The 13,086-nt window shown below is 43.5% G+C and overlaps 1 protein-coding gene across 1 annotated transcript; it reads right to left on the bottom strand.

The window, feature by feature from the left end:
- Nucleotides 1-5: 5 nt before the first annotated feature.
- Nucleotides 6-13,086, bottom strand: dna2 (DNA replication helicase/nuclease 2). The gene is made up of 23 exons (XM_018749534.2): nt 13,058-13,086; nt 12,815-12,871; nt 10,825-11,867; nt 10,414-10,581; nt 10,101-10,284; nt 9,712-9,860; nt 9,400-9,531; nt 8,988-9,210; nt 8,205-8,322; nt 7,775-7,934; nt 7,141-7,341; nt 6,009-6,239; nt 5,686-5,802; nt 5,000-5,109; nt 4,721-4,830; nt 3,708-3,929; nt 3,063-3,256; nt 2,832-2,921; nt 2,037-2,244; nt 1,832-1,921; nt 1,315-1,497; nt 564-710; nt 6-298 (listed from the first exon to the last, which is right to left on the bottom strand). The coding sequence occupies exons 1-23, from the start codon at nt 13,070-13,072 to the stop codon at nt 242-244; spliced, it is 4,209 nt and encodes a 1,402-aa protein (XP_018605050.2). The 5' UTR covers nt 13,073-13,086; the 3' UTR covers nt 6-241.

Genomic DNA, 13,086 nt, shown 5'->3' with positions numbered 1-13,086 from the left:
GTTAAACAGGGGAAGAACTGAACTAAAGATTCTGTAAAATTGTGTGCTTTGGGACACTGCAACTGTGTCATGCCTAATAGCAGCAGAAAAATCACAACTGTTGCATTATTTCAGACCTTACCATTTGTATATTCAAATAACATCATCCCTTCAGAAAGATTTATAATCTAAAGTCCAAGAGACAAGAGTATCTAAGAAACCAGTTTGCCAGGTGGAGGCAGTACCTTTCACCACATGTTCCTTACATGAGATGTATGGCTGGCAGTGCTTCATGGACAGCTGGTGGCAGCTGGACAATGTGGGTTTCAGTTAAAGAAAAACAAGCTTTTTGTTTCACCATGAGTTAGTGATCCCTACAAAACCATTACTGACCCCAATCAAATACCAGTCCCTCAGAATAAACATCAGCCACTAGACCATTTGCACCGATTTAAGTAATATTGTAAACACTGGTATGGTGATGTAATGTAAATCTTGCCATTAGTTTTGCATCCCCCATTTTTAACTCCATGAAAACTTGAGCAAATCACTTCCTGTGTCATAGGAACACAGTGAAAGGATATCATGGCCTCCTCTTCCATGTGTTTCAGCAATTTTTCCAAAGGGGCATAGTGGCACAGGGTGGGAGAGCAGCCCAGCATAATCAGCTTGTGTTTGGCTCGCGTGACAGCAACGTTTAGCCGGCGCCAGTCCTTCAGCAGCTCGCCCACCTGTGCATGTGGATGACTTTAAAAACAACTTCTCGCCCACAAGCAGTGTGACTCGTACAACTCTGTACATCAATGTGCTCTTAAGCAATTTGAAACTGAATGCCCAAGATAAAAAAAAAAAAAAAAAAGCCAATGCAAAATTAGCTTTATTTTAACATTCACAGACCCATTGTTTTTCCTCTACTTCAAACAATGTGTGCAGTCTTCCCCTACAAGCACTCACAATACCACAGTTCAACTATGATCACATGTAAATTATACCACGAAACAAACTGTCTGCTCATATAAAATGATAAACATCCAACAAGATCAGATACTTTATTTCAGAATTTGAGCCATGGTGACATGGAGTACCACACCAGGAGAGCAGTACCCAGCACATTGCCTAGATTCTCCCATACATATTACTTGTTTCATAGTGGTGTGCCCACTCACAAGCATCTCTTAGAAATCCTGAGACTATTCTTACTTTTTCCAGTGTTTTGTCAGCTCAGGATGTTAATCTGAAGCATGCGTAGCACATTTAACCAATATGGGCTCACTGTAGGGAGGGGGGGGGAAAAAAAAAAAAAAAAGCCCTGTCTGTGACAGGCAGGACACTTACGTAGCCTTCTGTGTGGCTCCGGACAAAGGACACAATGACAACGCTCTTGTCCCGGCCCTGGTACTTGTCTACTGTGTTGACCTCCACTGCACTGAATGCTGAGTCCCCCAGCAGGCTGGAGATGGAACTCAGTTGCTGTCGGTAGGGTGCGATAATCCCGATGTTGGATGCATGACAGCCTGCCTGGGTGTGGGGGAGCAGGAATTCACATCTTATTAGAGTATCTGTTTATTGCACAATGTGCTGCATGCAGCAGCATTATTTTTTATTAAATCCAGTCATACAGTGACAGTAACTTCGCTGCAGTAGTCCATTTGAGTAATAAAGCAGATGAACCCACCAGTTTTCTATAACTGAAACTTTAGGAAACCCACAATAAGGACTAATGAAACTATAACTTGTACCCATGAATGTAGTGAAGGCTTTGGAATTTTAAAAAAAGAAAAAAAAGGCACAAAGCTTAGGCTACTCTCAGAGGTGGAAGATCCCACGTTTTACTTTTATTCCATAGACACACCTTCAGCAGTAGTCTGACTACACAGTGCACCAAAAAGGCCTCCGTAGGGTTACTGATTCCTCCTTTCGTCACCAATTCTGGAGCAGGAACCTGTACAACAAAATGTTCACGTACGCTCTGTGTCCATTTGCTGTTTTTAGAGAACAAGACAATACTCAAGGTGGCAGAACTGGGCATGTTACAACCAATGAGGTGGTGGTCTCACCTTATTAGTATCCAGGAAGCAGATGGGCTTCTGAGGTTCCAGGACAGCCTGGACCCAGGCCAGATACTCAGTGTGGCTCACGGAGAGTTCCAGTTCCTGCAGTAGAGCGCCCCTGCCTGGAAGTTCCAGTACAGCATTGGCTGTTCGCTCTGATCCACACTCCAGTTTCCCTCCATACATCAGCATGTTGCTCAGAGACATGATCTTACTGAGGAAACAAGTTCAGGTCAAAACAAGACAGCATTTCAAATAAAAAGACATTTCATATGTTAGATAAATGCTTAAAGGATCAGTTTCAGTAGAGAATACATTCCTTTCAATTGATATAATTCCCCCCCCTTTTCATAGCCTGCTTGTCCAGTACAGAGTCACTGTGGTCCTGAAGCATAAATCTGGAAACAGAGGGTGCAAAGCAGGGTACACCCAGGATACAATGCCAGTCCATCACATATCTGTCTCACTAATTATCTATAGGCAATTAAGATTCTCAAATTCACTTGAATGACTGGACTTGAGACATGTCTCTGGACTATGGGTAAAAATGAGCACCTGGAGGAAACCCTGTGCAAACTCTGCACAGACTGAGCTGGACTAAAAGCCACATTTAAATACACAGCCCTTGATAACTAGTGCTACCTGCAAATACCATGCCATCCTTTAGTATTAATACAAATTAAAATTCCATTTACAAGGGACAACTGTACTATTACATATGTGCATCTGTTCAGAACCATTAATAAAGAGAAACACACAGCTGCACGCATTGAAAGTGGAGATATTAATGAAAATACAGACCTGTTCATCCTATACTGCACATTCAGCTGCACCACCGCATCGCTGTGGTGTTCTAAACGCTTGAACAAGCTCTCGTCCATCCCAAGAGCCCTACAAGACAAGGTATGTAAAAGCTCTTACTGCAAAACTGAGTTCTGTTACCAGGGAGCTTCAAAGCACAACCCCCAGTGAGTACACCACCCTACGAAGGATTGCTGGGAAAAGTAATCAGTGGCGAGAGACCATGGTTACCTGGCCTGAGGACTCTTCACAATGGGGGCCAGCTGCTGATGATCGCCCACCAGGACAAAGCGCTTAGCATAGAACAGCGGCCCCAGGCACACAGGCTGGCTGATCTGGGAGGCCTCATCCACAATGCAGAAGTCAAAGCGGCGTCGGCTGAAAATGGGGTGTCTAATGCCCATGCATGTAGTGGCAACCACCAGCTAGGGGTGTAGTGAGGAAAGGTGTGACATAAGACCATAGAGCAACATGCTTCCAACAGGTGATCAGCCAGGAGGAAACATGTAACAAAGAGAAAGTCTGCATCTTGTGGACTCTTCAGGCAACTGAAATTCACAGGCTGTTACATTCAACTGATCCTGCATCCTCATGTTTCCTAAAACAAGTACTAAAGATAGTTTTTCAGCATCTCCATCCATTCCAGAGGTATATGTAAATCTGACTGGATTCATAACTGGTTTCTTTAATATAATATTGCTGTTAATTTGTTTGATTTGGACCTTGATAATTTCCTTGCACTGCATCTTATTTCAAATAACCTGTCATTAATGATTGATACACTTACTTCTTCCATACCTTACAGAACACCTCATTTAGCCACTGTTTAACATTACATGGCAAGTTTGTGAAACACCACTCCCTCAGCCCACCCACCTCCTGGTTGTACAGCTGCTCCAGTTCAGGCAGGCTGTGAACGCTGCGGGCGCAGATCTGCTCCTCGGTGAAAGGCCTGATGTCAGGGTGCACCTTGTGAGCGTGGCCCAACCGCAGGAAGCTCACCTTGAACCTGCGCAGCTTCAGCAAGATGTTGTCCACAGCCGAATGTGTGTAACTGGTGACCAGAACGCTGAAGCCACATGCGTGCAGGATCCGTACCTGCGCAGGGTGTGGGAATGCCGTACATAGGTGATCGCTGCCCACTTTCACAAGTACCATGAAGTATTACCACTTTATACCAACGAGGACCTCAGGATAGCTGACATACACGCAAGGATGTAGCAACTGAACAAGCAAGAGCCAAACACTGAATGGTGTTAGTTACAATCTACTTCATTAAATTTTATTACCTGATCAATCAAGTAAATGTTGAGTACAGATACCTTTACTAATACAGATACCCCATTAATTTTGAGCTATACTGAAATTAAAAATATAAAATTACTGAAAATATTAATTCGCACAAGCTCCTCTGTGATAATTGTTGACAGCTCCTCCCTTAGACACATGCAATGTCCCTCATCTTATTATTGACTATGGACAGTCAATGGCAGACAAGCTGTAAACACTCAAACTAAGCTGAATTAGTCCAGGCCCAAACTCCTTTCTGTAGATTGTGTTCACTCCACAACAAGCAGAAATGTCACAAAGCAGACACATATAAAATGCTATTAAAATAAACTATAAAAAACATTTATATCATAGAAAATTCATAACTCTACTATACTTAGCACAAGGAGCCACTGTGATTATATTGCTGCTACTATTACACTTTGACCATGGCCACTTACAATGTTAGGCTTATAACAAAATTGCTTAAGTGCTTATTAAATGTGGTTAAGAGCATCTTGGCACTGATGTTTTCCGGCATATTTATCAACACTGACATCAGATTTAAGGAAAACACTGTCAGTACAAGTCTGGAAAGAATCAGCTTGTATTGAACATACCAGAGAACAGATGGTGGTGGTCTTTCCAGTCCCTGGCATACCCACGATGAGAGTATAGTCCTTGGACAGCAAAACCTTCTTCATGGCTTGCTTTTGAGGTTTGTTCAGCCCTGGAAGTTCATATACATTGATAAAGCACGTTGATTAGCACCATAGTCTCGAATTCTGAAGAGGGATTTTTGGGGGTACTACATTTGAAAAAGATAGTGGATGTGAGCAGCTTTACTGAAAAATTTGCTAAATGAAAGGAACTGTGGGTTGAAAAGTCTAACGACAGACCTTTTAGGATATTGGCGACAGTGTCCTTAGCGTCTTGAGGCAATACACTGCTCAAAGATGGGATGAAGCGAGGAGGGTCGAACTCCACGACAAGCCTCCGGAGCCGTTCGCTGAGGATGCAGAGATTCATGGGATATCAGAATCAAAGCAGAAATTGCGTTGCTACGAGGACCATGACGACAACCTGAGTGGGTCATTCCACGGAAAATTACATAACCTATTAGAAGTCTGTCTCCAAATTCAAAAAAAAAAATCAGAGTTAAATCATTTTAAGTCCCCAACTGGATACAGGAAACAGGTGTTAATGTAAAACAGAATTCCAATAAACTTGTCTGATAGAAAACAGTGGGGCTCGCAACTACCATATACAACTTCTAGAACTAATTTACAAGTCTCCCTACTCTCTTCCCTTGTTCTTATTTTGCTGACAATCAATGCATATTACATTTAAATTACATTTATTCAATTCATTTACATTTTTCTCCAAAGTGACTCAGTGTTGAGGCACCTACAGTTATTTAACCCATTTATACAATTTTTATTAGTCATTCAAAGAATGTACCTTATCCAACAGTACTACAGAAGTATTTAGAATGTTTTTAAAACAACGACATATCAACATGCCTGACTCTTGTATTATTCAATACATAATTACAAGGAAAAAGGCGCTAATGTAAGAAACACACCTTTCCGGGGAGTTCTCCATGAGTTTGGAGAGATTTCCTAGATGGATATACAACTGCTTCTCGCCCTCATCCTGGTCCAGTCGAAACACAACATCTCCTGGCAGCTTGGACAGATTCCTATAGCAATGATTCAAAAAGGAAATTATAATTGTTAGAAAGCAGTGCTCAGAACACTGACATAAGGGCAACTCTTAAAAAAATGTTTTCAAGTGAAATCATGTCACAATTAGAATGTTACTGGACTTATCCATTAAAGTGCTTGTTCAAATTAAGTTATAAAGGAGACCAAGTCCAGACATAAGCTATTTAAAAACTGATCTTACTGATCCAGACTACAGGCCACGCCATGTCTGCTGACTTCAGTGACATAGCCCTTTGCCACAGCAAACAGCTTCACATCCTGGCCGCTGACCACAATCTTATCCCCCACGTTGAAGCCAGCGCCAGCTAACTCCGGGCCTTGTCGCCTGAAGTGGTGGACGTACTTGTTGTCTGACATTACTGTCACTTTACCAGTTCTCAACAAGTTGCCCACGCACCCACCTTGGGTTTCCCTGAGAAGCAGGAGACAGAATGTCAAACAGGCATTCAAAGGGAGATATGGGTAAAGAATTTACACTAATTACCAGAATGCTGCATTTTCTAAATTACATTTATTTATTTAGCAGACGCTTTTATCCAAAGCGACTTACAATGGATACTATGTAGTGTTACCAGCCCACACACCTTATTCACCAAGGTGACTTACACTGCTAGATACACTACTTACAATGGGTCACTCATCCATACATCAGTGGAACACACTCTTTCTGTCACAAACACTATGGGTGAACCCCAACAGCAGGTCTTTGGAGTGTGGGAGGAAACCAGAGCACCTGGAGGAAATCCATGTAGACACAGGGAGAACATGCAAACTTCACACAGACTGAGCGGGGATCGAACCCATGTTCTCTCGCACCATCCAGGCGCTGTGAGACAGCAGCACTACTTGCTGTGCCACCATGCTGCCCAAATTAAGACCAGAGTGTGTATGTGGCTTCCCTTTGATGGACTGGCACCCCTTCCAAGATGTATATTACAGTCTCACATTACAGCACAGTTGAGACATCCCTGAAAATATCCTGTGAAGAGTAGGTTTATTTTTCATATCGCAAGACGCCAGTCAATACTGATCCTCTGCAAGCAACCTTATTTTCAGCACTAAATGCAACATCTCTACACAAAGTCAAGCAAGTTGTCATAAGAAGGGGTACGATTTCATAAACCCTCTTTAATGAAATCCTTACATTTTTCAGATTTACAAGACACCCAAAGTTACCACAAGCTTTGCTACCAGTAAAATACTTTGAGACTCCCATTGAGTTCAGCCAGTCTGAGCAGGACTCTCTATGCCCTGCCTCCCAAGGAGACAGAGGGCCAGGCACATAGAGATGAGCTGTATGGTGCAAGACATACTTCTCCTGGGTGTTCTGCAGCCAGATGCTCCTCCGTCCACCCCTGCTTTCTGCTGAGACAGCCTCCAGAGTGCACAGCAGAACCCATTGGCTGAAGTACTGCAGGTGGGCTTCCCTCAGGTGCTGGCTCTCCTCCTCCAGGAAGGGGGACTGGGACTTGTTGGGAGGCTCAAGACCACACTGACCTCTGCTCTCCACAGCCCTGTCCAAAAAAAAAAAACAGCATGAACCCTGCTCCACTGCACCCTGCTCAGATTTTGGGTCAGTTAAACATAGATGTGACCAAAAGTGGGATGTGGGTTTGAATACAGTTCAGTCTGTCTGGAATTTGCATGTTCTCTCTGTGTTCATATGGGTTTCCTGGTGCCCTGGTTTCCTCCCACAGCGCAAAGACTTGAACTGGGAAATATAAACTGCCCTTAATGTGTCTGTGTGAGAAAATGTGTGTGACATTGCTCTGTTTGGATGGGTAAACACAATTGGCTTAGTGTAGTGTATTCAGCACTGTATGTTACTCTGGACAAAGGTATCAGCTACACAGAAATTAACAATGCAAATTTGTATTTTGCAGATGATGTGCCTTTAAGGTACACTGTTGATTTTCAGAGTAAGGACACCTGACAATGTGACTGCACCTGTTGTAGAGAGCACAGTTCCTCCTCTGAGGACAGTACTTGCAGGCCATAGAGTCAGAAATTATGGGTGGCAGCGGTGCCAGCTGAGGGTGTTTCCCGTCTTCTTGCACTAAGCTGTTGCCAAGGTGATGAGCCAGGGTGTTTCTTAATTTTAATAACTCTGTCAACAGGATGGTAGACAAATCAGGACTTAAGAGGTAGGATATTAATAACCTTTTTACAATCTTCAAAACAAAAAAGTAGGAGATAGCAGATAGTGTAGTGGTTAGAGACCTAGATTCAAATCCTCCTCATTTTGTTGCACCTTTGAGAAACCAACTTACCCTGAACTGATACAATAAGAATTACAAGCCTATATAAATGAGTAAGTTATTGTAAGCAACTCAGTACACAAAACTAATAATGAATTTCAAAAAACATAAGTGTTCACCTCTCTTGTCCATATGGCTGCTTACAATTGGGTGCATGTTGCCAGTCTTCAGGTAAAGCAGAAAACCTGCTTCTGCATCACTGCGTCTCTCCAAGCTCATCAAGTTGTACAGAATGACCTGTAAAGGAGGACCTCCAGAATCATTTTCAGGCTATACCTACACAGCAGGAGAATCATTTAACTGGGCTGAACACACATAGCCCAAACAGGGCCCTGCTGCCTCAAGGGCTTCCTTAAAACCTTCATGCAACACCTATCAATTCTACACATACCAACTCATGTAACGCATGCTGGCACAAAACGGTGGTATTGGACTAATCGACATTGAGACTCGTCCTCTGTTTACAAAGGTGTACATCACTTTGGAGAAAAGAATCTGCTAAATGACTAAAAGTAAAATTATACTCAAAGAAAAGGTCGGGTCTGCAGTCTGAGGTCTGTGCACTATTATAATTATGCATTCATTTAAGTTGACCCTTTTTCTCCAACGTGACCTGTGACAATGTTAGCCTTGTATATTAAGGTAATAGTTTATACAGCAGGGTAATTTTTACTCAAGTAATTAGGGGGAAGTACCTTTCTCAGGGGTACTACAGTAGGAGCAAGAATAAACCTGCGTCCTTTGATTTTGTATGTGTATATTTTAATGTACTGCTCAGTAATAATCAACTACAGAACCACGTCTAAGCAACTGTTAGAAAGAAAAAGAAAAAAAAAAAACAGGTCTGTTTCTCCTGAAGTGGTTGTTCCTCACAGGTACAGCTACACTCTGCATGATGGTACCTGACTGCGGTGCTCAATGGAATTGGACTCCCTCCCCGTCTTCAGCTCCAGGGGCACCACCCGCTCCTGCCATGGCCGGCCCCTGCGATGGATTCGCACCCTGGCTGTCAGGTCGATCTTCCCCTTCAGGCCAAAGCGAGGGGACCAGATGTTCTCCTCAATGTCCACGAAGTCTGTGACTGCGACGCTGCATTCAGCATCCTGTTTTTGGGGCTCACTTGGCCTATGCAGCAACCAGGAACAGTTACAGCTTTCTGAATTCACTAAAACAAAACTGTTGACTGACCGCAGAAGTATATTTAGCGAATACTCAGACCCCAAACTGCTCATAAAGCCACCCTAAATCCTTTCATCGTTAACACGTGCACTTGTGAGACACGCATATGACAAAAGAGAAGGAAGGAAAACTCACAGTTTGAGCATTAGCCGTTTCCTCCCTTCCAGAGGGGAGGAGCGGAGGTAGTCATCTGCCCACTCGGAGACAGGGGATAAATACTCCTCCACCTCCTGCCTCATGTCTTCCTGAGTGAGCTTCAGGCTATACCTACATAGCAGGAGAATCAGCAGTCACAATACACATTAAACAAATATTAAAAACAAAATGTTTTTGTAGGCATTGCCATTACATAGTTTCATAGGACCTGTGAAGTCAGAACCTAAACAACAATGCACCAAGCAGCTATAAATTTGCTGAAGGCTTTAAACAGCAAATGTTGACCCTTACATTTCCTTGAGGTAGCTCGAACCCATCAGGGCTTCGTCAGCAAGCTGGTGGAGCTTCTCCAGAGCAAAGTCCCTGGACATTCCTGCCTTCTGGAAGATGTCATGAACTATGGTACCATTAAGCATCTGCTTGGAACCTCCCTCAAAAGCCTGCACAGAGGGACAAATCAATCGATCGATCAATTAACCATCTGACATATCTTGTTTTCACTACAGCCAGTAGTGCTGGTGCCTCACCGTTCATGGACTGAAATTTCAACAGTGGGTTTCAATCTGGCTCAGTCTGTGTGGATTTACCACGTTCTCCCCATGTTCACATGGCTTTCTCACTGGTGCCATTTCCTCCCACAGTCCAAACATTGATATCAGAAGCCGTTGTAATATTTGTACCTTAAACCTCTCCCCCAGCACTCCCCGTCTCATGCAACGGATACTGCTTGCAATGCTGGTGCTTGAGATCAAAATGTCTGGCAGCAAGACCAAGAATCCAGACTCTCTGTCAATCACCCAGGTTCCTGAGACACATTCACCCTCCAGGTGCACAATGTCACCCACAGCAACCACCATGGACTCCCTAGGGGGAAAACCACAGTCAAAAACAGTGTCCATCAGAATTTATGGGGATTCCTTTATAAACACAGTTTAAGAATCAAAGCAAGGATATTCATCACAACTCAGCAAAAGTTTTTTTTTTTTTTTTTACCATCCGTCCTTCAAAATGCAGGTTTCAGTTGGCTGCGTGGTCTTGGAAGCAGTAATTTTCAGATGTTTTTCCAATGTGCCACTGGGACCCACGGCTTCCTGCACATCTAGAACCCAGTACCTATTGTAGAGCCCAGTGGACAAGATAACATCTTCCGGAATCCGTCTCCTAAATGAACAAAGTCCAGATTGGACAATTAAGTAAGGCAGACATGTACGCTTTAATTTATATAGCACACGCTTTTCCCCAAAGCGACACACATCCCACAGAAAAATACAATGATTACATGACAACAACAAGCAACAGAAGAGAGCAAATATACTGTCATCTGTTAGGACAACACATAAAACAAGAAACACAGATTTTCAGTTCATTATTTAATAAGGCAGTCTATTTAAGGGTCTGTCTTACTCTGTGACAGTTTTTGAGGTCTCCATCTCATTCAGCTCAATCTTCTCATCAAACCAAAAGGCCTCATCACCAATGAAATCATCTTCTGAGCACGTGAGGGCATTCTGACTGGCATCTCCACTGCTCGATGGCTGAGTGTCCCCAAAAGCGTCCTCATCAGTGAGAGGAGCTTGCAGGTTTTCTATGCCACTGCTTTCAATGTCATTCTCCCATCCCTCAAGAGCTCTTAGATTGACTGGACTTTCCAAGGCTGCTGGTCCAACGGGAGATGCTCGGACACTATTGCTTCTTACAGGTACGTCAGCTTTCTGTTCAGTGCTCGAGGACAAGGTACCAAAGAGCTTACTCGAGAAAACATTTGAGGGCTTCCTGTCAATCTGAACGGTCTTCAGTGGCGACAGAGCTTTCCTCTTCACTTCGTTAGGTTCAGGGCCAAGAGCGGATCTCCTTACATCCCCTATGAGGACCTGCCTGCGTTTCCAGTCTGCTCCTTGCCTGGCGATGCTCGACTTTCTCTTGACCTGCGCACCAGCAGAATCCTCAATCATCTCCAGGCAGATGCCTAGATCCTCATCATTAAGAATATCCTCAGCGGAGGGGCCACGAATGGGGGTGAGTGAGAAGGTCTTCCTCAACTTGGTATTTAGCGCCTCGTCACGGAAACACAGTGGTGGCCTCTTTGTGGAGCCGCTCTGAACAGATCTGTTGTGACCCGCAGGTGACATCTCTACTAAAGGCTTTTCTTCCAGTGCAGGGAACAGTGAGGGCCTCCTGGCTGCCAGATACTGCTTGGAGGCCAATGGCCCTGAATGAGATTTACGTGCTACAGGTGAGCACACCTCTCCTTTAGCCTCTAGCTTTGGGCACGAGGGCCAAATCTGGCTGTCGGGGGTCTCTGGAATAAACGACGGACACGGGGAAACGGGAAAGTTCTCAGTCTCCTTCTCAACATCTCCATGCAGATCAGACATCATGGGCTTCATGTCAGAAGCCTCCCTTTTCATCCTGTTACATCCACTCTTCTTCAAAGCAGATGCCATGCCCTGCGAAAAGATAGTTAATTCACCGAAGTTAATCACAGAGTGGCACGGTAACACTGAACACAGGTTTGATCCCCACTAAGTCTGTGTGGAGTTTGCATGTTCTTCCTGTTTTCACAAGGGTTTCCTCTCCCACTCCAAAGACATGTTCTCAGGTTAATTACTGACACTAAACCACCCACTGTGTGTGTGTGTCACATTGCCTTTGTTATAAGTGAGTGAATGACTATAGGTAGTGTAGTACAGTGTATCTACCATTGAACTTCACCTTAGATGAAAAAGGTGTCACCTAGTATGCATGTTCATTGCACTTGACTCTGTAGAAGAGCATCTGCAAAATGAGTAAAATTAAATCTAATTAAAACATTTATTTAAAATTATTAAGAGTTATTTAATCAAAACAGACAAATCAAACAGAGATAATTTTATGGTTAGTGAACCCCTTAAAAGTCGTATTATTGGACTAACTGTATAAATATGTAAAACTACATAGACGGTTACTAAAAATTATGGACACAGCTTATAATACCTGGTATGGACTCTAGTAAACATTCTAGAAACTGCGAAGCGTTACGAAGTACCATGATGACGACGTTGACTCCAGAAACATACGGTGCGATCCAGGGTACACTCTGATGGGACACCAGTCCACCACAGCGCAACCTCACACTGCAGCCAGTATAGACTATAGTGAGCGAATCACCTGGAACACTTTTGGGTTGTGGTGGGAAACTCACACGAACACAGGGAGAACATGCACAGTCCACTCCGACATTATTCAAACCTACATCTGAATACACAGCCCAGGAGGACTCCCTGCACCACCCAAAAATTAAACACACACAGATACAAGAAAGAAAGAAAGATAGATAGATAGATAGATAGATAGATAGATAGATAGATAGATACACATACACACACAGATACATACATACATGATATGTACATACCAAGGCACCAGCAGAGAAGAAGGACGTGATGTGCTTCTGGTTGCTTCCACCGCCAGCCTGTTGGACACAGATGAGATGTAAGAGAGAGAATGTTTGGGCCTAACTTAAGGGTTTTTTTTTTTTTTTTTTTTTTTTTTTAATACACACAGTTCCTTCGGTTTTCCAGCTATCAAGTAACTTATGTGCCCAGTTGTGTGTGTGTGTGTCACTGTATGTATCGCGCGTCAGAAACGAAATACGAACCGCGCTTCTCCTCATCTTCTTCTTCTTCT

The sequence above is a fragment of the Scleropages formosus genome, chromosome 4 (assembly GCF_900964775.1).
Source record: "Scleropages formosus chromosome 4, fSclFor1.1, whole genome shotgun sequence".
Classification (NCBI taxonomy): domain Eukaryota; kingdom Metazoa; phylum Chordata; class Actinopteri; order Osteoglossiformes; family Osteoglossidae; genus Scleropages; species Scleropages formosus.
The sequence above is the reverse complement of the archived record's forward strand: the minus strand, read 5'-3'. Positions and strand labels throughout refer to the sequence as shown.